The sequence below is a fragment of the Pyxicephalus adspersus genome, chromosome 1 (assembly GCF_032062135.1).
Source record: "Pyxicephalus adspersus chromosome 1, UCB_Pads_2.0, whole genome shotgun sequence".
In the NCBI taxonomy this organism is placed as follows: Eukaryota; Metazoa; Chordata; class Amphibia; order Anura; family Pyxicephalidae; genus Pyxicephalus; species Pyxicephalus adspersus.
In genome coordinates this window covers 152,606,683-152,631,478 of record NC_092858.1, presented here as the reverse complement: position 1 = coordinate 152,631,478, position 24,796 = coordinate 152,606,683, and the positions used below count along the sequence as shown (strand labels likewise).

Here is a 24,796-nt window from a genome sequence, read left to right as displayed (position 1 = left end):
AGCTTTTTCAGTTGTTGAATAGCGCGATCGCGCACGATTCCGGATCGCTAATACGAATGCGCGACCGATAATCCGATTTTGCTTGATGAATCAGGGGCAGTGACTGGTATCATTACAAACAAAACATATCGATATATGATAACTAACAATAAAGAGTACATTTAAAAATAGAAACACAGATAGTAATAATAATAATAATGATACATTTTGTATGTAAATATATGTGTGAAAAAATGATGGTGTGTGGCTTATAGTTAGTAGAAAAGATATTTGTTTTCACAGATAATGATTTGTGTGTGCTGAAATTAAGAGGTTGTGTATTATAGATAGTTAAAATGGGGCATTGATAAAAGTGTTGTTAAAGAGGAGAAGAAAGAGTAATACAATATCAATGCGTTGATATGTAATGAGGTCAAAAATATTTATGGTGATTTATGGTTTTTAGCCAACATTCCTGTTAAACCATAAATAATATATATTTATTACAGGGAATGCAGGAATTTCGAATTGGTTTGATAACTTATATTCAGTAACAAGTTTCCATTCATTTTGTTGCGTTTGTACAATTGGCTCTAATTTGGAAAAATTGGCTCTAATGTAAAATTAATAGGTAAAAAGAAATGAAGATTCATGAATTGCTTATTTCTGGGGTGAACTTTTATTTGTTTAATTAAAGTAAAAATGCTAAATTCACAGTTATTTTGCATATGTGGACTTTTTTTCTCCGCCGAAGGGTGTATAATTCTGTTCAACAACTTTTTCTGAACTTCAAGGAGTGTGACACCACGAGTCTGCTCACCCATTCTGCTCCCTGATCATTTCCATGTAAAATACCTTTTAAAATTACCCAAAGTACATATGTCTTTTTTCCTTACTAAAGGTATATGACGTGCTGGGGTCTTTCTACACTCCAGTGGTGGAAACACTTTGCCCTGTGTAGACTTCTTTGAGTTATGACTTCTAAGTGACCTCTGCAGCTATGTATTGCAAGCTTAGACTTCAGTATGTCCTGGAAGGTGAAAAGAAAACATGTTTATGATAGTTTTGGTCCACTGACGGTCTTGGAAAACATACCTCTTGTTCTCAATTAATTGTGCTCATAACAGAAAAGTAGCTTGGCAATGATTTACCAGTGTGTTTTCTTCACCTTCCTCAACTCTGCACACATTTTATTTTTTTATTTATTTTTTACTAAAGTCTTTACATCACACAGTAAAGATTGGTTCATATTCTATGTTATAGAGATGAGGAGAATAGGAAGGATCAAGTAGCTTAGTAAAAGACAACTAGGCAGCGCTGACACCAACCAGTCCACAAAATTGTTGTATCAGCCCATGGAGTAGGAGCTCAGTACATTTCAGCAGATCAATAGACATTTTTCTGTACTTTTTAAAGCTGATCTTTCACCTCCCCATGAATTCTGCTTTTCACATGCACATTACTATTGGTAATTGTTTATGGAGCTAAAACATGCACCACTATTTTCATGCAAATCCTGTCCCATGCAACTATCTTCTCCATCATTGCATGCCAACTGTCTCTTCAGAATTCCTGCAGCCAGCCACCAAGAATGTCAAGAACCAAATGTCAGCAATGTGAGCATCCCAAGATATTAGGGGATATTGAGGACAATACAATACAGCCTCCTGGGATATATGATGTTAGGCTCTGCAGAACTATTACAAAAAGTTTTGTATTTAGTGCTGAAAAAATAAATGTTTTTTCTTGGATTGGGTGCCAATAGAAATTTTTGCCAAAAGGTCTACTTTAAAGGTATAAATCATGTGGGAATGTTAAAGTATTGAATGTATTTTAATCATGTTCTTATTTTTTCCTCCTTAGGATTACCTTCCTGAAGTTGTGATATCTCCCTTAGAGGACATTTCAGACTCACCAGTTTATATTCATACAGAGGTCCCATCCTTAGAGAATCTGGTGGACAGGCGTCCCCGATCATTAACAGTGAATTCAGGAGTGTGAGTATAGTTTGTTTAAATATATGTTCAAAAAATTAGGCTTATAAAGGACAAGTCATTTCAATTCTGTAAGGGTTTGTCCCTTTATTATTATTATTATGAAACAGGATTTATATAGCGACAACATATTACACAGCACTGTACAATAAATAGGGGTAGCACATCAATATTAATATTATTATTATTAAATTATTATTGACACAGGAGGAGGAAAAAACCCCGCTCAGAGGAGCTTACAATAAAAAATGAGGGTGAAGTAGCACACAATAGAAGGGGGAGTTTGATTAGAATATTCCTGAACTATACAAGTAAGGAGAGCCAGATTTAGGTTCTGGAGCATTAGGACAGAGTCAATGGATCCCACAAGATTCCCTAAACTTGGTCACAGTGTTGTGTCTGAAGTTTTGACAGCAGTAAGTGCACTGTCCCTAGCAAATGGAAAATTACCATTGCTAAATAAACTGCCTATATTTCATAAAGAAAACAACCACAAAGTTATATTAAAGAAACTTTCTCTGGGACAGTTACAGGGAAATTGGAAATCTGATGACCACCTTCCAAGCAAAAATATAGGTATCTTACTGTCCCTGGCTTAAATACCCTCCAAGTTGCAGACCTGGAACAAGCATGCAGATTTTTAGTGAGAATTTCTCTTTGGCATATTTTCCAGATCATTGCCTTAGAAAGTATGGAAGGCACTAGGTCACTGTGACTATCAAGCAACAAAGTTAGAAAGGTCAGCCTACATATTAATAACAGCTTTTCTTTAAAATTAGGATACAGAAAAATAAAACTGGAGCTGTTGGAAATAGCAAGAAATCAGATTTCACTTTTACTTCAATAAATCTACTTTTAAATCAATTTTGTTCTAATTCTTTCCCCCAGTTTTGATAAAACAAGCCCAATTCTAGATAAAGCTTTTTAAAAACAGCTCTAGTGTATTTGTAGTTCTGTATGATTGCTTTTTGTTGTAAACAATTTAAAGGACATACAATACAGCAATGTGAATGGTCGTACAGTCTTCCTAAAGCAAAGCACACACACACATATATATATATATATATATACACTAGCTGATTACCCGGCGTTGCCTGGGTTTTTTTTTTATTGCAGTCTTATATTATACAGGAAAAGGAATAAAATAAAGCTATGGTGTTAAATCAAAGAATTGTTTTTTTTTACAGGTTTTAAAATTATAAGTACAATATACAATTAAATAAAATACAATTAAATTACAATTAACCTAAAAAAAATTGCACATGTTCCAATGCTGTTTTAAATGTTTTATTGCTCATGAAACATCCTTTGTAACTTTAAGACAATCTGAAATTTTGTTCCTGAGATGTAGGTGCACCTCTGGTCAGATTCTATTAGTTCATTTTAAATAAAATATAGTTGTAGAAATGTTGCTGGTTGATCTGGCAGCAGAAGTAACAATCCCGCTTTATGGTAAATTTGCCCTTGCATCGTGAATGTGGATGGAAATCCAGGCTGTTGAAAAACTGATGTGGTGCCGAATTATGTCATTTGGAAACATAAGTTGTATTTTCTGATATTATTCAGAAAACGCTTTGACTCAGAGGTATTTGCTGATGTGTAATTCCAAAGTTCTTGTGGTGGTGTTTCCAGTTGGCAGAGTTTGACTTTCCCTTTTTTGCAGCAAATACCAGGAGACTCAGATTTAAAGTTCTTTGCTTGACAGTAACTACAAACCATTTCCATTTTTCCAATGTTAACACTTGCATGCTCCGAGTAGTCTTTATGTGGATCATAGAGGAATCCGTTCCAATGCTAAGCTAAAATATTGTGCAGTCTGTGATCGTGTGGCGCTTTCTCTCATTTCCTGTACTCGGTGTCACGCTATTGTACTGTTTCTGAAGCTCTAGATGTAGTAGTTCTTTCTCTCCTTTCCTGTAGTCGCGTCTCACACTGTTTTACTGTCTCTGAAGCTCCAGATTTACTAGCTCTCTCACGCAGCGTGGCAAGTCTTTTATTCCTGTCCTCGGAATTTTATTGTCTACAGTGTTGTTTCATTTTTATGGTTTGCCTTTTGTTGCACTCGGCCAAATTCCTTACATTTTCTCGAAGGCATTATTACAGACCAAAAAATTGTAAAAGAGTCCAAAAACAAGTATGGAAGCAAAAGGCACACTGTCACTGAGCAATACATACTCCCATGTCAATATACCTCTGACATATAGCACAGAGGTGCATTCACATGAGTCTGAGTCATATGTCTAGCAAGTTTGGTTGAAATGTGTCAGTGCGTGTCCCAGTGATGGTGAAATAGCAAGTTTGGTTGAAATGTCTCCATGTGTTTCCTGGTGATGACATTTACACATACATACATACATACATACAAAAATAGCTCTGACATATAGCTCAGCGCTGTACAAACATGACTGGTGCACTCACATGAGTCTCAGTCATATGTATGGCAAGTTTGGTTGAAATGCAATTTCGAGTGATGGTGGAACCTACATACACACACACACACACACACACATACATACATTCATCTGATTATTTATATATATATGTACTATAGGAACAAATCAAATTGTTAACTTCACATTATCTCTTTACAGTTGGCTGACATATACCGAGCCTCAGTACAATGGTACAGTGTCTGTGTTAGAAGAAGGCTGTGATCTGCCACATATTCAGGAATGTGGTGTCAAGTCAATTCGCCCTTTAAAAATGGTAAGAAACAACAACTTTACAACTGGTGGATGGTAAATATATCAAAAGTGTAGGATAGAAAATCAGATGCCTATCCTACTGCAGGTTAGAAAAGGCTGAGAACAATATGACTGGTTGCTATAGTCAAGGCAGACAATTCCGAGCAGAGTTGAAATTGCCGTCTTTTGCCACTAGTCAAGTTTTGAGTTTTTCTCTTCATTTGTTATAAACCTATCTCATTCTTTATTTCTTTTTGCGCTGACATTTTTGTACCTCTCATTAGCATGGAAAATGTATTAAAATTAGTCGTGAATCAAAGATTGCTTTCCTGTAGGCTTCTGTGGCTGGCAATGATTGCACTCTGTGACTTCCGTATTCAAAGCCTAATTGTGTGGAAGGAACAAATGTCTGCTTAATTCTTTTCCCTTCATTTCAGGGTGGATTAAAAGTGCAGCTACCAAATGATCCGAAGGTAAGTGATTGAATTGCTATGGTAACAACTTTGAATACATAATTCAACAGTGTGTCCTTTTGTATGTCAGAAATATGCTTAAATTAGGAACTGTTTTACAGATAATTATATATGAAAAGCCACATTTTCAAGGGTGGTCAAGAGAGATCACAGAACATGTCGGCAGCATCGGGGTACTTATAAGTGACAGAGACAATACCGATTCCCTAGATGTTGGATCCATTCAGGTTGTTGGTGGAATGTGAGTGCTTGTTTGTAAGCCTTTAGTAAAACTTCAGAAAGGTTTGTAAAGGAAGGTCTTAAAATATTGTATGCCAAATCAATGAATCAGTTGTTTTCTGAGCCACAAGCTTTCAGCATTAAACTTAGAGCAGGACAACTCACTACTTTCAACTATACTTGTGCGCAGAACAGAGAAAGTAAAAATGGATAATAGCAGTGAAGCACAAAGGCATAGTAAATTATTAGCTTACAATAATAATAATAAAATAGCAAAGTGTGTATTTAATGAACATATATAAAAATTCATATTTAGTAGTATGCATACCAGACCAAAAAGAAAGGGAGTGTTCAGGTAAAGATATCCAGGCAGGTAGGGTTTAAACATTGCTGTGTGTCACAGCTGGAAGAAACACATCTGAGATTGGGGAGGATGGGTTAGTTTTTTAGTTCTGGTTGTAGGCAGACAAGGGAAGCATACTTACCTTAAAAAATTAGGCCATGTACCTTTTTTCATTTGCATTTACTGCCATTTTGGGCAGAATCTAGATTGTTTTTTTTTTTTTTTTTGCTAGAATTTGCTGTGAATTGGTGTTTTTACTATTTTTTATGTATATTTTATTAAGTTAATTATTATTAAGTTGCATTTCATACAAACAGCCTAATACACAGTTTGATACTTACATTTAGAAGTATAGTAGCTGTTTTACCTGCAAAACAGTTTCATCTGACATTGTAGCCAAGAATCAATGATGATTCATTGTTCAGGGAGCTAAATGGGGATTGAAGTTTTAGTACAGTTTTAATGCATATTCAGTCCTACTTGGAGATTGTAAATGGTCTCATGTTTTCCCACTGCTCAATTTATAGGTCATAATGCAAAGCTTTTACTGCTATACATTTTGAGTCTGTACAAAATGGATGCATACAGCAGTCAGCACACTTCTAAACCAAGCAGAGCATATGTTTATGATGGCCAAAGCCTCCAAAAAACATCTGACTTGCATTTCCTTAGTGTTTAGATGGGTTGGCTATGAAAAAGAGCGATACAAAGGGTATCAATATCTCTTAGAAGAAGGCGAGTATGAAGACTGGAAAGCATGGGGTGGATACAGCGGCACATTGCAATCTGTTCGGTATCTGCAAGCTGTAAGTACTCCTTGGCATACTTTTATGGAGCAATGTTAAGTGTCCAAAATAAATAAACAAAAAACAAATTCTGATTGTAAATTGGTGGATTCATTGGTGGAAGCTAGTGATGTCATATCTTACATGACTTCAGTCTTATCTTTCTTACCTGGCCTAGATCCCGATGCATCATCAATAGGTATGTTACAGAGTAAAAAAAAGGAACTGTATTGAACAGATGGAATGATAAGTCCCATCATCAGATAAAAAAAATACTCTTGGTTGATATGAAAGATTTTACAGTTGTTTTGGGGTTCAGTGTGCCTTTAAGTAAAAGAAAATGCTGAAAATCTTGATGTCCTACTGACATACCAACTCCCAGGTCTAGCATAATGTTTAACAGCCTTTTCTTCATGAGTCATTAATGAGGCCAAATTATACTTGGTACTTATAGAGAAAGGTATTATAAGTTTAACAGCCAGAAAAAGCGAGTCGTGTTTTTTTCTGATAATAGCTAATTTAGGTGAGAAAAGTACTAATAAAGGTAAAATTTTATGAGGGTTACCTTGTTATTGCAAAGTATTATCTGAACTGGAGATAAAAATAAAACCTGTGTCCTTATATGTGTAGAACTACATATGGTCAGGATGTTAAACAAAATCCTTTACTACTTAAAAGGGGTCCTGTTTGAACAATAATAATGTACTGTATTGCACTAAAATAAGTGTGTACAGGCCCCACAACACTATTGTAGCAATCATTAAAAACTCTATGATCCAAAAGCAGGACCCCACTACTTCTCAAAATTATGAATTACACTTAGCATAGCCACATCACAATAGGTGAAGACATTGCCAGCTTATAAACATCACATAGCGAGGCCTCCATCTTTTCAATGACAATCAGGGAGACAAACATTCTTGAATCAACAAAAGAAGGCGGTGGCATGGGGGTACACTTAAAACTTCAAAGTACTTTTTTTTAAATCTTACAGGGTTTTGCCCGGTCTGGCAGGATTCCTGAAGCCGGCTCAGAACCAAAACCCTCCTTTTAGATATAGGTCTGGTAACAGTCACTTTGTTTTGCTACCCCTTTTGCTGCATCTCTGAAGTGTTAAGAAAAAAACTGACTACCATTATAATTAAATCAATTTAAAGTTCAAATATGCATTGAGTAATAGTAATTAACAAGGTAATAATAGTGAATAGGTTGGGATTTTCTTAAATTTTAACTACCCTAATGATGGGTTTCAGTATTTATATTTAGTCATATGTTATGACACATTATTATAAGTATTTATTTTATTCAAAGATTAAAAAGCTGTTTAGGGACTGAAACTATTATATAATTCAGTTTTTTTTTTTTTTTGATGCAGCTCCCTTAGTTAAAGTTTAACACTGAAAACTGAGATAAGTTGGGTTTCAGTAAAAGCTGAGCACTGGCATGACGACCCATGTACATTCCTTTTGGATTAATCAGTGTTCAGTTGTGCCAATAAAGAACCACATGGAACTGGTAATGTTGTGTTTTGTGTTCCACCTGGTTGGCAAACAGACAAAGCCGAGTCAATGGTGCTCTGAACATACTAAATTCATCATATGACCATTAGCAATGAAAATACGGTGTTTAAGAATAATTGATACAGCAAAGCTAAATACTTTGTCAGTTTATTCTGCTTTTAGTGACAGAGCAAACAATATTTCTGTGTAATATTTTCCATGCACTTCTGGGGATAAGACTGTAGACTGCTACCTGATCAGTAGACAGAACAGAAGATGTTAATTCCCTGTCCAATGAGGGGGCTGAGGGCAGAGAGATGAGATAGGAAACTGCATTATTGTATCCAGGAACCTAGCATTGCAGCTGTCAGGCTAGGGATTTGCATTGGAGCCTTTTTTTTCCAGTAAGGCTATGTTAAGCTTGGCACTGAGGATGCAGTGTGGCTACCACTTCCACATGCAAGTGAACCTCTGCTTCATGGGAGGCACTACATGTAGCCCCTACATGCAGCAGCCCCATTGAAAATGAATAGGGGCAGGATTCGGCAGTTTAGCTTGACTCACTGCCACCGCTATCAGATGTGCAAGTGCTGCAGTGCAGATGAGTGGCCGGGACGGTCCCAGGCATCTGGAGCCTTGTGGGATCTTTTGATCCCTTGATCCTTCTGCAGGTCTGACCCTTCCCTTGATATTGAGAGGAATGTTTACCTCTAAAATTATATTCATTGGGGTTCTGAATATATGTTGTACTGAAAAATAATACAGCTCAAAAAATATCAACTTTTAGTTACTTGTAATATAATGTTTTCACTGTAGAACTTTTTGGAAGCATCTGTTGCCTTGTTGGACTCAGATTCAGAGGATGGGAAACATGTGGATCTCTATAATCAGGCAATCCCCGATCTAGAGCTGGCTGGATATAACATCAGACCACAGTGTATACATGTGAAAAAAGGAATGTAAGTACATATCTGTAGAACCAGGTGATATATCTCTACTAGCACTCTATTAGCAGGAGAGCTTGTTGCGACTATTATACTATTATACACCCGACATTCATCCCATCATTCATTTATCCATGTCATACTATAACTATGCTCTGTTAATAAAAGTACATAAAGACAATTTCCTCTCAGTAATGGATTATGCCTGAGAAATATTAAGCTCCAAAAAGCAGGTTGTTCATCTACTGCCTTTTATACTGCCTGTAAAGCATCTTACGTTAAGTCCTAATGCATTTGCTGTAATCAGGACCTTTAAATGGTCAAGGAACACAAAATGTTCATACAGTAATCAGGAAATCTCTTGTTTCTTTCGTCAGGGCAATGTTTGTAAACTGCTTGTGGATTTTTTTAAAAACATGAAAAATCATCTGTTATTTCCCAGTATCATTTTTGTTCACTGGGGCAAAAATTAAGAGATAATGTGCATTGCATCTACTGGATTGCTTTAAAAGATTGATGCTTGATGGGGTGAAAAAGCAGACGATTCGTACATGAGCCTAAACTGATTATAGTATAGAAAATCAAAATTAGAATGTTATATATGGGATGTCAGTTTTATGCATAGCTATAGTGAATACCGATATTTACTGAGTAGTTTTGTTTCTGTTTTGTGCTGCTAAAGCTGTATAATGCTGTGGTTTGCAATTCCCAACTGATTGCAAACTGCAGCTTTATGTCGTTAAGCTTTATAGTGTATTTCCCATTAATGATGCTTGGCTAATCAGTGGCCATGAAACTAAGGTATCTTAATAAGAAAACAAGATGTACAGAAAGATAAAACCCGGGAACTGTGAAACAATTAAACAAATGTTTAGTAAACCTGGTACAATTCTCGTAATTGACTCATTGTGATGTTTGACAACTCGAAACCTCTTTTAAAGGTCATTGAGAGTAGCTGTTTAATTCAAGTAGAAACTTTTCCTAGGTTTAGCTCTCTGTAAGTCTGAAAACTACATTCAGATTGGCTGTAAGAGTTGCTGCCTTTTTAAATGTGCAGTTTAATAAAGCAAATAGGGTTAGTGAATTTTATTGCAATTGCACCAAAATCATAGAACTTCAGTCTGATTCACTGAATCAATATTCCCTCGACTGACCTATTTCCTGAAACTCCGCACAAGTGTACGATATTTTGCCCTTTTGGTCTTTTTCAATGTAAACTTTCAAGCCTGTGAATTTTTAATCACAATTTTCATACAGAAGCAAGATTAATAAATTGGAATGACATCACTTTTTTCTTAATACAGGTTAGGAGGAGATCCAAAGAGCATAGCTTTTACAAAAGATGATTTCCCATGCACTTCTGTAAATGTCTGGTTTGCTATTTCAATTGTGGTAACAGTTCTGTTTGTAGTGCTGAAACTAAAATGCTTGAGAAGAGGATTCAGATCCATTGAACTCTCAGGACATGTGGTAAATTCGTAACTCACACCATGACAAAGAGGTCTTCCATGTAAGGGGTAGCAGTGATGATTTTGAATGGACTTCCACCACACAGGACCCACCTGCTGTTTTCTTTTCTGTCACGTTTATGTTTAATGAAAGATAATAAACTTTACCATACTCAATTTCTTTTTTTTAGGTGGGTGGCATATCAACAGAAGCATTACTGTGGTGAGCAGTATATACTGGAAAAAGGAAGATATAAGAGTCATATTGACTGGGGAGGAAGCAGCAATATAATAATGTCCATCCGGCCAGTTCTGCTGGTGAGTTGTTGCAGTGTTTGTAGTACCTTACTATGCAAAGAAATTATATATGTACCCACACACAAAAATGTAAACTGATAAAAGAAATCATGGAGGAAAAAACAAATAAAACCCACTGTTTGCCTGATGTAATGTCATACATACTATATCTCTAGGATGTCTTTTCTAGTTTGACAGATATCATTGTGTTTGTATGAACGTCTAGATAAAAGTAATTCTAGAGATAGCAAAAGAGAGCTGTCTGTGGTTCTGTTTCATTTTTACGATAGGGGCTTATGGGGAACAATGCAGGTATAAGGTTTTTGCTGGTATGGGCCAGTTATAGGGGTAATAGTATTTTTTGCCAAATGTGATTCAATTATGATAGATTTTTGTTTAAATCTAAAGAATGTGTCACAGCTTTAGGGGATAGGATATGAAAATGTGTAACTAATAGTCCCAACTAAAACCAACATTCTAATAGTTGTCAGGTTGATAAGTGAATTTAAACAGTGCATAGAAGCTCAGTGGTGGACAGCATAGCTGGTAAATGTACTTGCATACTGCACTACTTTTCCTTTTCCATTATTCTCTGAATGCAGATGGTGGCGGATGGGGGGGGGGGGGGGTCAATCTTGTGTAACCCATTAACAGGCAAAGTAGGAAGTACAGTGGATGCCACACTACATTTCTCAGTATGGCTTAATTACAGTAGAACTGTGTGCCTACATGAGGAAGTAATTATTGTACTCATTGAAGTAAGGCAATTGTAAGATCACAGTCTGTTAACAGTAAACTAAAAGGCACAAGTGGTTCTGTAGCGGCACAACAACACAGGTACAGGTAAAAAATGGCATTTAAAATCTGAAGTTGCAAAGGTACTATTATAGTTTACACTGAACATAACTGCTTTGAGAATTTGCCTCATTCATTTTTGGCTTTACTCTTTTTAACCATACTGGAGGTAAACCCCTGCCATGTTGTTTTTTCTTTTTTCCTAATCTCTATGTACTTTATAGGAACTTTCCTCTTAATTGCTGTCCCAGAGACCCAGCAGAAGGTTATTGAAATATAGAAAAAGACTCCCCACTGTTGTCCTCATACTATAACATATCATAACACTTCTCTTGCACAAAAAAGAGCTGCTTGATTTCATTCTGTCTTAGGCACTATGTTTCTTCATGCAGTTTTATTTCCAAGTGTAAGAATTTTAGTAGCTCAATCATGCTACAAGAAGCACTAGCAGTTATTCAATGATAATAGCAATCTTTCAGTAGACTGATGAATTAAACACCTTGTCATGGTGTCATCTGTAAAGTAATATGAGTATGAATATATGAGTAATATGCTATCATGTGCAATTGATCAGTATCATGTAGCTTACACTGTGGAAAAGGCAATGTTCCATGTGTGTATTGATCGATCATTGCTGTAAAATTATTTTCGTAATTTTTTAGCTGCTAAAACCACTGTTCTACTTCTGCTCTTTCACTGCTTGTCAGAAGGACTGTGACACGTCTTTGCCACCGAACCAATTATGGCTTTCACCATGGCATTATGTAACTAACAAGCTTGCAATGAATACTTCAGCAGAGCTGTAAATAGCTTAATAGCTCTCAGTATTTAATAATATTGTATTTCCTGGTAAAAGCGTTTTAACTCTCGATAAAGTAGTATCGTTGCAGAAAATGATGGTAAATTAATGGGTTAATTTCATTTTCAGGAACCACTTGGAAGAAACGAAGTGAAACACTTGGTAAGTGCCATTTCCAGCTTTTAACACAGACATTCTACCTGGAACAGTGAACACTGAATTAGTGAAGAAGCTTTTGTTCTGTTTCATAACATAGTGACCCTCTTTTAAAGTGGCTTAACCTCCTTGGCGGTTCATTTCTGTCCGGATTTTTATGTCTAAAAGCAGTACATGGTCTTTCATGAAAATGTCTTTTAGGCCTGTAATTCATAGGCATAACACACCAAAATATGTCCAATATTTAATAAATTAAATCGTATTGAATCCAAGACAAAATAATTAGAATTTCCCACCACGCTCCCACACACACCAACGCAAGCACCGACATCTCTGGGAAATCCCGGGGAACGTCCCGGGTATCATCAGTGCAGAACGAATGGGGGCAGTAGTGAGTGATTAAGTACCATCAACTGCTGACCATTACTCCTACAGAGCCCCTGATCCCTCCATACCTTTCATAGATTAGGTCCCTGCCTGGAATTGTCCTTCATTCCGCATCCCCTTCTTCCTCACTGGCACTGTGCAGGTGCGAGATCGGGTGACAGCCTGTTGTAATTATAAAAGAAAAAGTACCGCTCTCACTGCACAGGTGTGTGATTGGCATTTTTTTTCAGTGTCTGGAAAAGCCCTTTTTAGCACATACCCAATCCGGAGTGGAAAGAGCAGCCCAAAGCCTCTCAGGTTATGTGATGTATCCCAGTAGGCTGCTCCCGTTTAGTATTTACCACCGCCACTGTTAAGACAGAAGGAAAGGGGCTTACCCCTTATTTTTTAAGAAACAAATAATTTAGAGACAGAAAAAAGAAGGTAAATTCATTTACTTTTTTAAATTTTTTAACTTTTAGGGTTATCTACCCTTTTATATAAAGTAAACATTTTAGTGATAGGTCCATTTTTATGTCTGACTGAACAGAGGACTGTCTTGGGTAACAAGTTTAAAACCTAGATTATAAAACATAAAATATTAAATCCATAGTTTGTTCATCCTTGGTACATGTTACCTTTTTGTTTTGTCTGTAAAATTGCCACTGGACTGCAACTTTGAGTAAGCCATGTACACAGCTCAAAAGAGAAAATGATTTCAAATGTTTTAAAGTGCACTTTTGATGTGATGAATGGCTGCCTTGTAGATGGCCTATCCACACATCCAGTGGAAATATACTACATGCTTTTTAGTTTGTTTTCTATAGAAAGTCATCCATCACAGGGGGAGAAGCATGTCCTTCGTCAATATTCTTGCATTCTGTGGGAAAGCAGCAGTTTCTCCACACAGGTACAACATGCCAGTTGAGCTGGAGCTATTCTATCAGCAGGGTGCTTCAGTTTTGCTGATTGCAGAGCCTATAGATCTGATTTAGCAGCAGTTGTGTCAGACCTTCACAGAGAGGATGCTGTTTCAGGCAAGGGTCCATTTTTGAAATATGTTGCCAGGGGCAGGCTTTTCTATTCAGGGTGTGGCTGCTTTTGTAAGAAAACAAACTGTAAGGCATTATTATAAAAGGAATTTTGTTTGTTTTAATGCACCTGGATAGCATTAGGGTTAATTGAATCTGAAGGTTCAGTAGGGGTTTAACTGTAGAAAGCAGCAATGAAAGTGCATCACAATGTGGTAAGGATGGCTCCAGGGTTGATAATTTTCCCCAGTTTTGAAGAACATGCTTGAATTAACAGGGAAACTTCTTCAACATTACAGAATAACCTCAACTGAATGCGACTAATAATGATTCTATTGCTTTGGCATTTGTGTGTAGGAGGCATGAGGCTTTTCATAAGTTATTTTGATTTTTCTTGTTTTGTTTTAGATTAAAGCATATGAAAGTACAAATTTTCAAGGCAAGATTGTTGAATTTACAAAACAAGTTGCAGACTTCAATACCTTTATGCCCAAGTCTTTCAAAGTCCTAAGGGGATGGTAAGATGGCTTTTTTTGCTTGTACAATATGCATAGGTCTATGGTGAGTGGGGCTCGGAACTCAGAAACAACATAAAATGGTTTTCATCACACTTTTTGAATAATGTGTAAAGTATAACCTCTAAAGTGAGAGCTGCTTCAGCCTAAATTACCTGCATTCAACTTTTTATTATTTACATGAACACAAAACTTTGGAAGAAAAAGCAAAAACAATTTTACAGTATATTAATAATAAAATATAGCATATTGTTATAATATCACTAGAATGTTTTAATTTTATTTTTAGAGCATTTATGGAGACTAATCTATCTCATAAATGGCTCTGGCAGGGATCCTTTTTGGCGTGTTCAGATGGGAATACACTATAATGTGTTGTGTAATATGTTGATGATAAATGCTTAGAACACTTCGAAGTGTTTCAGATAGAGTTTCTTTTTTAATTATGTGGTTTGTCATTTCAAAATTTTATAACTCTTATATTGTGTTTTCCAGCTGGCTGTTGTGCTACAATGCTGATTCATGTGACAATGTGTGTGTGGTAGAAGAAGGACATTATACTGACTTGGCTTCTTGTGGATGTCCTGCAGCTGAGATCAAATACATCCAGCCAATAGATTATGTAAGACATCTGTGTTCACATTCCCTGTTTATTGTCCTAAATGTGCAAAATGTAAAAACAAAAACAGATATTGTCATTATTGGCCAGTCAGTCAGTGGGGTTCTAAGTCTTTTACACTCATTTTATTTAAATGTTTCCTGTACATATAATTTTGTTGTGGCACATGTGCAAAAAATTAGAATTTTTTTTTAAGGATTAGAAATATACCCTTTACACGATGGTGTAGGCTTGTATTACACATTGGTGGTAGGCTGATTAAAGTGAGGCTGTCCCACTTTCACCTTGATTAAAATATTGGGGTATTATGCGAAAGATTGGAGGCTACTGGGATGGTTCACTACCTTTTAGTATCTATACATTTAGGTTTAGGTATATTTACATTTCTTTACAACTTGTTGTGCAGACTATTATGGAAATTGTTTATATGGAGATAATAAAATCTACTACTTGATTGACCTTTCCCTTTTGGAATAAAATTTTAATGGGCATTAAAGCCCAAATTGAAAAAACATAGCTGGGCTTTATTTAAGAAAATGGCTTTAGTGGACCACTGTTATTTCCCAGTTAAGTAAGTGGCTGCCCCCTGCTTTTTAACACTTTTAAAGTAACGATACAAATATTATGAAAAGTGTGCTAGAAAGAAAACATATTCTGTAGTTTACTACAGCCTTTTATATATAAATATATATAAAAATATATATACTTACCTGACCCAACTCCGCTGAGAACATTGCTGCGTTGTCCACTGGTTGTCACAAAACTTCCTTTCTGAAAGTCTCTTGACTGGACTCTGCTTGCGTGGAAGATGTTTCAGGTGTCCAAAATGAATGAATATCTTAGATAATCATCTTAATAAAGAGTTGCTGTTCAGTGAGTTGCCAGTTTTTTGGAGCTCCCTTCTCCCACTAGAAGTGAAAAGTGAAAAGACATAAATGGTGCTATTGCCTCAGATTTGTTATATTAGGTAAATACATTGTGAGCCATTATTCTAAACCAAACATGCCAAATGTGAACTAAGTACTGATGAACAGATAATTCAGTTGTTATGCACAGTGTCAACAGGGTAATTTTTTTTGCATGCTACAATAGGTACAAATGACAGATAAACAGACCTTGATCCAAGCTGCCAACACCCACAACACATCAGCAGTTTATAAAGGAAGCCCTTCCATGAAAATAAAATGTTCACTTAAATAGTTGCCCCCCACCACGAGGAAAGGGGGCAGCCACATTTTAGTGAAAGGTTCATTTTATCTAAATGATTTGTGAGAGGTGGGTGTAAGCACTCAATGGGTGGATTTGCTAAAGCAAAAGATAATGTTCTCAGTTTCCCATAAACAAAGTTAACAGCCACAATAAATGTTATTATTAATGTAACCCTATTCACTTTATGACAGCTCTTTCATTGTCATTTGGTAATTGATTGCTTGCTATGCACTGTTGCAGTACCTTGTGGAGATGTATACCTATTTTCTGTTAACATTTTTGTCAAAATGTTTTATCTGATTACAGGTCTTTGCTGAGCCCTCGATCAGTTTATTTGCTCTGGACTCCTGTGAGGGGAGAGAGTTACATTTTGAGGAGTCTGTCACCTCTTTCCTGAGTGAGGACCTCCATTTCTACACCCAGTCTGTATGGGTAAGGAGAGGCCTGTAAGTATTGTTCGGTGACTTTACACTCTGTAGCAATGACATATTAACTATATTAAGTGCACTTAAAGTAGATTTTCAGTTCAGGTTTTTCAGAAGCATTGAATGGGATTTAACAATTAACATAATTTAAAAGAATTTTACCTAAAGTTTAATTGATGTGCTGATGAATGTCAAGCTTTACCACTTAATGAGTTGTTTACCTGAACCGCTTTTTGTAACTGACGTGCAGCTCAGCATTGTTAGCTAGGATACCCAGTGGCTGCCTGGACTGAATAAGTTACCACATACTGGCATGGCTAATCAAGATGGCCAAAACCATAAACCAAAAGGAAGAGAAATGGAAAGAAAATGTCAATGCCCTGCGATGGACTGGGACAGGTGAGTATAAACTGTGTTTAGTTCCGCTTTAAGACCTGACAGAGAACATCTACTGCTTTAAGGGATCAAGTGCCCCACACATTTCTTCTTTTTCAGGAATAAAAACTTGTCAGAAGCATGTCCTGTATTTTAATCTGTCCAACATTGTCTGAAAAAAAAGTTTTAGGTAACTCATAAAGAATTTCAGATGTTTTTATTGAGTTTAAAGACAACATTTTATTAAAGCAGCATTGCCTCTCATACCCTCAAAAGGTGCAGCTCTTACTAAACAACTTAGGAGAACATGTTTATCTTCTACAAAGGTCTGATGACTATGTTGTTACTGTCATTTTCACTGACATTCACTTACAGTACTGATTGCCACCTTCAAGCTAAACAAATTATGAAAGGAAATGTTTAGCATTCCTATTGCTGGTATTTGAACACGCCTGTTTGCACATTTTTTGTCACTTTATGGGATTATGTTTTGTGTCTTCTCATGAACTCAGCTAAATCTTCTTGTTTGGTTTTGATGTCAATTCCTACTCACCTCTTCACTTCTTTACTTTTTGAAATGACAAGGTTTAGTCTGTTAAAAAAAAACACATTTTCTTCAAAACTCAAAAAAAAAAAAAAAAATTCTATAAAATTTATAAAATTTAATTTCTATAAAGGATAGAATCATGACTATGACAATAATGATAAAAATAGATAACATTCTGAATTTTTTTTAAAAATGTGTTTGTTCATCAGTGCACTAGTTGACCCTTTATTGTAAAAATCTCATCTATTACCAAATAAGACATCGCAGATTCTAGAAAACCGAAAAATAGAAAAAGGGACTAGTACACTTCTAGAAAAAAGGGACTTTAGTACACGCTGATCAGATGGCTTTTAAAGGTTTTCATGCCGATAAGCTCCCTTTTCTCCAATACCCAAAGGGTGCTGTGGTCACCATCTTCTATGCTTTTATTTCTATGTTGTAGCAGAATTTGAGGTCTGATAGGCTAGGGGACACAGTTTCATTCTTCAGTTGTCCAGCTTTAATGACCTTATGGTCACAGTATTTGTATCTTGTATGACAGGATTTGAAAACAATCATGGTCTTTTACTCCTGTAGACCATTGATGTGTTTTCCTGTTGTTTAAGATAAGTCCTTTGACAGATCCCTGTAAAAATATCTCTGGAAAGGAAATCTGCCACTTTTTATGGCACCTCACACTATACACCTTATGCTCCTTCATTAAAAAATTTGTCTGAAATAAGAAATACCTGGATGCCTTGCTGGGCCTGAATAGCCAGGTCTCTAGGCCTAAATACTCATATGAGAAGGCAAAGAAGGATGTTACCCAATTTGAGTTCTGCACTGACCAATACTGGGCTTTTACAGTACTAATGGCAGGGTAGAAAGGGAAATGATGGGATGAGAGAGGTGGGGATGGGGGAGCTATCCATATTTTGTTTTCTTTTCCATTCTCTCACCAAAGCTTGCTGGTAAAAGATTCTTACATCATGCAACTTTCCCATTGTAGAGTCTGGTCTTCTCTTGACCAGGTTTGCTTGCATTATTTAATTGGTTTTAAGCAGATCATTTACTATTTCACTATTAGTATACAAAAGCAAATGTATGTAATAAAGAGGTCAGTTCTGAAAACTGTTGTCATTTTCTGAGATTTCTGTGTAGCTCTCTTAGTTGGCATTCCTAGGTAATCCCCCACCAAGTGGATACCAGGCAGCTTTTCTAATCAGCTAAAGGTTTCCTTTGTATGATTGCCACACCTTATTTTAATACAGTTAGGGTGCTTCCTTAATATGGTTTACTGTATGCAGAATGATGTGAGCAAAATCCTAGCGAGCACTAACTAGGCTTGCATACAAAATTGTTTGTATGCTAGCCTTGTGACATGCATTTGTCTTTCTAGCATTACTGGTTACATTGGGAGGCTCAAGCCATAGAATGTTGTAGTACTGGTTTTGTGGTTCTGGAAAAACCATGGTGTTTTGGACTATTTTTCATATTTTATCTGAACATAAGCCAAAATTGTTATCTTAAAGTAAATTGTAAGTCTGATTGATTATTTTTGTACAAGTCATTTTTATGTTAATCACATAGGTATGATATATAGCTTTGCAGCCTGGGAATTCCAGCAATGCACTACCAGAGGTATAACTAGACTATAAAGACAAGGGAGTGTTTGTGCTCTGGGGTTTAGAAGACATGTGACAGTGACCAGTGGAAGGAAAGTTAACTTAGATTATAAATTTCCCTTTTAAACATTAACTATCTAGCTTTTAGATAGCCTTCTGTGCTGCTGGACCTCTACCTTGAGTACTTGTTATGTTTTTGTGATTTGTACATTCCCCTTATACATAAAATCCAAAACAGGGCTAACGGTATATTGCTGATATGGAAATTTGGCTCAAGGTATATCAATCGTCTGGAGCCACTGGTTGGAATTACATCTGAAAAATAAAAGTACCCATCATCTCAAAGCTTTATCAATTACTTTTTTTGTATTAGTTTTAGAGTCAGAAAAAATGTGAACAGCCAGTGCTGGCTTATTAGAAAGCCTTCTTTGCACACAGGGTTACAGAAGCACTTAAATATTTTTCAACCGGGGTTTTCCAGAGTTTGCTTGAAATTTCTTGGGCAATGAGCAGTTTGTGATGGTCGGGTCAGTTTAAGTGATCTTTTTGGCTATTTGTAAGGGTGACAATCTTCCCACTCACGACCACACTAATGTACTGTGAGCTTTGGAAATAGTATTTATAGAAGGGGTTCCCAAAGACCTGAAAGTTATTTCCAGGGTTCCCCCACGGTAAAAAGGATATTTAAGACTACACAATTTGTTCTGTAAAATATGGATATTGTACTAAATGTGAAATAAAAGTCCTGTTCATATACTTGTAATTTTTTAATTGGTATTCAGTCATATGAGGTTTTCTCATTTCAAACACTACCCAAACTTGATTTGATTGGATTAAATTTTATATACTTGATTTATATCTTGTCTTCAGCAATATTGTACATTTTTCTTTAGCCTAATGTCTCATGATTTAGAAAATGTGGATGTCAGGCAGCTGCTATGTTCAGAATCTCGTATTGTGCAATCCTGTCCTTGAAAGGGTTTTCATTTGATGATAAATGCATGGCCTCAGGTTCACGTCTTAATTTATCTTTTGTCCATGTCTACAGACTCGAGCATGTGACCGTGACAGTGATCACCTGTGTTCACCTGGTTACAAATATTGTACAAGGTTTATTTCTAAGAATTAGACATGTTAGAGTTAATGCCTTTCTACTGCTACACATAGTAATAATCATAATGGTCAATCTACTCTAGTAGCTGCTGATGAGCTGAATCATCTTACAACATGCAATATTTCTTGGGAAGTGTAGAGGTTAAACATATTTACTTCCCTTCCCTAGGTCTACTGCCTGCCACAACCATTGCCAGGGGCTTCATTCTCCCTGCGTGGTTTGCACTGTCTGTAAACTATGGGGAATTCTGCTGGAGGTGTTGCTAACAGGGCATTGTGAATAAAGATCTTAGCAGCAGCAGCTTTAAAGTAAAATAGTAATCAACATAGTTCACCGGAATGTATAAATATGAAATACCAGTTTGGATTTATTGCCTCTTGTCACTGCACCCGAAACTAACAGTTTAGTTAGTTCAGGTGTAGTTTGGTGGGCTGAATTAGATTTCTGTATGTCTTGCATAATCTAACATCGGGATCTCCCTGCCTTGGTTCCTTACATTGCCTACCTCTGTGTTTTGTAGGCCCTTATGAATGTAAAATAAATACATTTAAATAGCTAGAGTGTTTTGTGAACTGCCGTAGTGGGGTTGCAACTAATAACCTGCTTCTGAAATGCTAGTTACCTTGCTGTTATATCCATCTTTTTGCTCCCAACATTTGTGCCAGAAACAGGTGAAGAGGGATGAATAGCTGCTGCTCCTTTATTGTCCAATGACAGGTTGAGGATGAGGCTATGTGTTTTAGCCGTGTTTTCTAATAACACTGGACATAGTAAAATACCGGTTGTCTGTTTTGTATGACCTAACACTTTAATATAAATTCTGATTTCAAAATGGATCCAATCAAAAAATCAAAATGGTTACATAGTTGATGTGAATAATTAAATGTATCTGCCACATCTGTGGAAAAAGATAAAATTTGTTAACGTGTCTATTTTTTCTGATCCTCCATAGAATGTCTGCCTCAGAATTATTCAGGGGGAAGCCAATGACAGACTATTAAAAATAAGTGCCCAGGAATAGTACAGAAATAAAAAATGGGATTCTGCGATTGCCAAGGACACCTTCAGGACAGAGCTCACCACATCAATTTTATGTGATCCAGCACACCTCATATACAGTGTTGGTTTAAAAGACTAGCACAGAACTAGCAGCGAAGATCAGCATTTTATGTAGCCTCATGAAAACCCTAAGTGACTTAGCCACTCTTTTGAGATGAGTGATGAGACATTCCATGGATGGGAAGGAGAGGCACAAGCAGCTTTATTTCATAATGTGCTTCTTCATAAAACCTAGCTCCATCATATCTTCTTTAGACAATGCCATTGGAGTCACAGTAGTGCTACTCTCCCTGAGTGAACAAGATATCCAATAGCTATAACCCAGTAACTCATACTGGTCTAGCTTCCAGACCCCCCTATGTCTGGATCAGGTTCCCAGCAAAGCTTGAAAACTACCAGTCTGCCTATATGTTTTTTTTTCTTTTTTTAAGTATATTGCGTAAAGTTATGCGTTGGTAAGTGGGGGAACTGCAGAGGACCCTGGTGGACAATCAGTCACTGTTGACCACAGCTCTCCATCCAGATCCTTACCTTATGTCTCTCCTAATACTGGAACAAAGTCTGGGGGTTGACTTCCCTATTCACAGTTACCTTTTTAGAGGGTCTGCATAGTACTGGTCCTGCTGTTCCTGCAATACATCCTTAATTTCTGATTTTGAATCAATATGTTGCCCTATTTGCTCCCTCCTTTAAAGTGTCTGACTATATGCAATCACTGGTCAGAAATTCTCAAACATAAACAGAATTTACCGCCACAGATACAAAAGTGGAGAATAAATGACACTTACTGATGTGCCAAAACACATGCAAACACTTGGTATGGTAAAGAAACCATGAGCTAGTAGCAGATAAAATATCAGGCCTGTGTTAGGCCATTTGATTATCTGCACTTGTTAGGAAGAGGGTCTGTAACTTCCCTGCAGACCATACACATTATTCACTTGTTCTCTTGTTGTTTCTCTGTTTAGGATAAACATTGTTTATTTTAGTTTACACACAAGGTGATATTGGTGAGATTTGATGAATTTGTGCTCTACTTCTAGCACATCACTCATACCAATGTACTGTATGTCAAAAACAACATGGGGCGGCATGGTGGCTCAGGGGTTAGCACTCTGGCCTTTGCAGCGCTATGTCCTAGGTTCAAATCCCAGCCCGGACACTATCTGCAAGGAGTTTGCAGGGTACTCTGTTTTCCTCTCACATCCCAAAAACATGCAGTTAGGTTAATTGGCTTCCCCCTATATTGACCTTAGACTACATTTAATGACTATAGTAGGGACATTAGATTGTGAGCTCCTTTGAGGGCCAGTTAGTGACACGACTATGGACTTTGTACAGCACTGTGTAATATGATGGTGCTATATAAATACTGTGTAATAATTACTAGGGCATCCAAAATTTTCTTTTTGGGTTCCAGGTACAGCACAACACACAACACATTCCTCACATTTCTTTTTAGATCATTTCTAGGTAAGGTTGGCCTACAATTGGATTTTAGGGAAACATTTAAACTGGTGGGGTCATTGATGGGCCAGTACACTGCCTAAAGTACAGCAAGAGAAAGGGGAAAATCTTCTATTGCTATTTGCGATTCTATTTGCTTATATATATTAAAGGAGCTGAAGTGGACATAAGCTAGTTACTAGTAACAAAACCTGACAACGCCAATAATGACTGCAATGAATGGCAAGTTAGATGCATTTAACATGGCAGGAGTACCCTGGTATTATGAAAATCACATAGTTGTTTAGTGAGTTCACTGCTTTAAAATAGGAAATTATAGATATGCAGCAGGAAATCTGGAGTAATACATTGATGCAAATGAAACAGCACCATAGAAAATGGCTCTCCTGCAAATTACAGGTCAGAGAGAATTAGTAGGTGAGCAGTGAGAGAGCACTTCACATAGCATGTAATCACTAGTCTGCTATGTATTGCTCACCTGATTTCTGTCAGCCTATCCATATTACTAAGGTGTAAAGCTAATAAAATCTGTACAATTAGAATAAAATCTCCTAATTTTCAAGTTGTTATGCAGGGTTGTTCAAGTGAACTGGGGCCATACGTGCAAGTGACACTACAATTCTGATTGAGGCAGAGTTTAAAATACCCATCCTTTTCATTTATAAACATACATAAAAGTCTAGTAGAACATTTGCACATGTCCCTTCCCTGCACAGCTACACTAAGACATAAAGGTCTTCCTTTTACCTCTTACATATGGGGTGCATATGTAATCTATCATTTCTAGTTGCATTCTGCAGAACAACTGTTCATCTGTCACAGTGACCATGAATGTTGATTCTGCATTTGGCACATGGTTTTTGGGAAGTACTAAACCCTAGAAGATTATGCTTTTTTAGCAGGCGTACATGACTGGGACCTAGATCCTAGTGGAAATAAAGTCACCAAAATATGTCATTTTTTTCAGGTGGATCGCATTTGAAGGCGCTAATTTCCTGGGAAGACAAATGTTACTGGAGCACCAGCAAATTCTAAACTGGTCAAAGTTTAGCGGCTGGAAGGCGATCGGGTCCCTTCGTACCCTGAAACAGGTAAAGCAAGTTATAAATTGTGCATATCAATCAATTTTAGTGAAGGGCTACGTGTTATAATGGAACACAAGCCATAAAGATAAAAGGCAAACAATCCACAGTAAGTTTGGTTAACTCAAGGCCATTGTAATTAGAACATATGCATCACAGGAGTCAGTTTGACTTGCTTTATGTTTTATCCTATATCAAAAGCTTCTCTCCGAGGACAGAGGAGGAGGGTCTATTATTCATTTAAGTTTTAAATGGTAGAATCATTCATTGGTTATTTGCCTTTGCAGGAAAGAGCAATGCACAGGTTTCATCCATTTTACTGTATCATTCCATATTTCTGGGTGTTTGATATGTTGGCGTTACATTAATACGGCAAACAAATAAATGTTATCATGTACTTTGTTTTCATATGTGATACACTTGCTTTCAAATTTCTTTTTTACAGCCAGCTGTGTACTTTATGGTAAGGAACAGACACAAAGACAAGTACCTGACTGTCACAGGGAAACTGTCAGATGCAAGAGCTACATTTGTTAGCGTTTCATCCAGGAACGGACAGAGCTCTCAGATATGGTACTTCAGTCGAGGCCTTCTAAAATCCAAGGTAAATATTGTTACACTGAACAGTACACAGCACATCCTGAAAAGACTTGAGAAATAGACAGTCGCTATCACCTCATATTACCATCTGTAACTTCAAATTCAAAGAACATCTTTCAGATAGTTTGTATTATTCTGCTCTGGAGCAATGCTTTCATAACAACAGACTAGTGTCCTGAGAGGAACCTGAAATTAGATTCTTGCTTACACCACTGCACAAAACAATAAGAAACCAAATACATCTTTGTGCACGCAGATTCATAAATACACAATTTACAACTAGGTATACTTACCAATATTATAATATTTACTGTCCCAAAAGAACATCATTATAGGATTGACAGATAAAAGTATGTAGATGGCTCTAA

General features: G+C 36.7%; 1 protein-coding gene across 1 annotated transcript in view; it reads left to right on the top strand.

The window, feature by feature from the left end:
- CRYBG3 (crystallin beta-gamma domain containing 3) overlaps positions 1-24,796 on the top strand; it is a 42,329-nt gene that overhangs the window by 12,810 nt on the left and 4,723 nt on the right. The window contains exons 5-17 of the mRNA XM_072431725.1: positions 1,843-1,976; positions 4,565-4,679; positions 5,095-5,130; positions 5,232-5,371; positions 6,372-6,498; positions 8,793-8,935; positions 10,560-10,686; positions 12,389-12,421; positions 14,221-14,330; positions 14,823-14,949; positions 16,462-16,601; positions 23,714-23,837; positions 24,274-24,432. Coding sequence (XP_072287826.1) covers positions 1,843-1,976; positions 4,565-4,679; positions 5,095-5,130; positions 5,232-5,371; positions 6,372-6,498; positions 8,793-8,935; positions 10,560-10,686; positions 12,389-12,421; positions 14,221-14,330; positions 14,823-14,949; positions 16,462-16,601; positions 23,714-23,837; positions 24,274-24,432 — 1,515 coding nt within the window. The remainder of the gene's footprint in view (positions 1-1,842; positions 1,977-4,564; positions 4,680-5,094; positions 5,131-5,231; positions 5,372-6,371; positions 6,499-8,792; positions 8,936-10,559; positions 10,687-12,388; positions 12,422-14,220; positions 14,331-14,822; positions 14,950-16,461; positions 16,602-23,713; positions 23,838-24,273; positions 24,433-24,796) is intronic.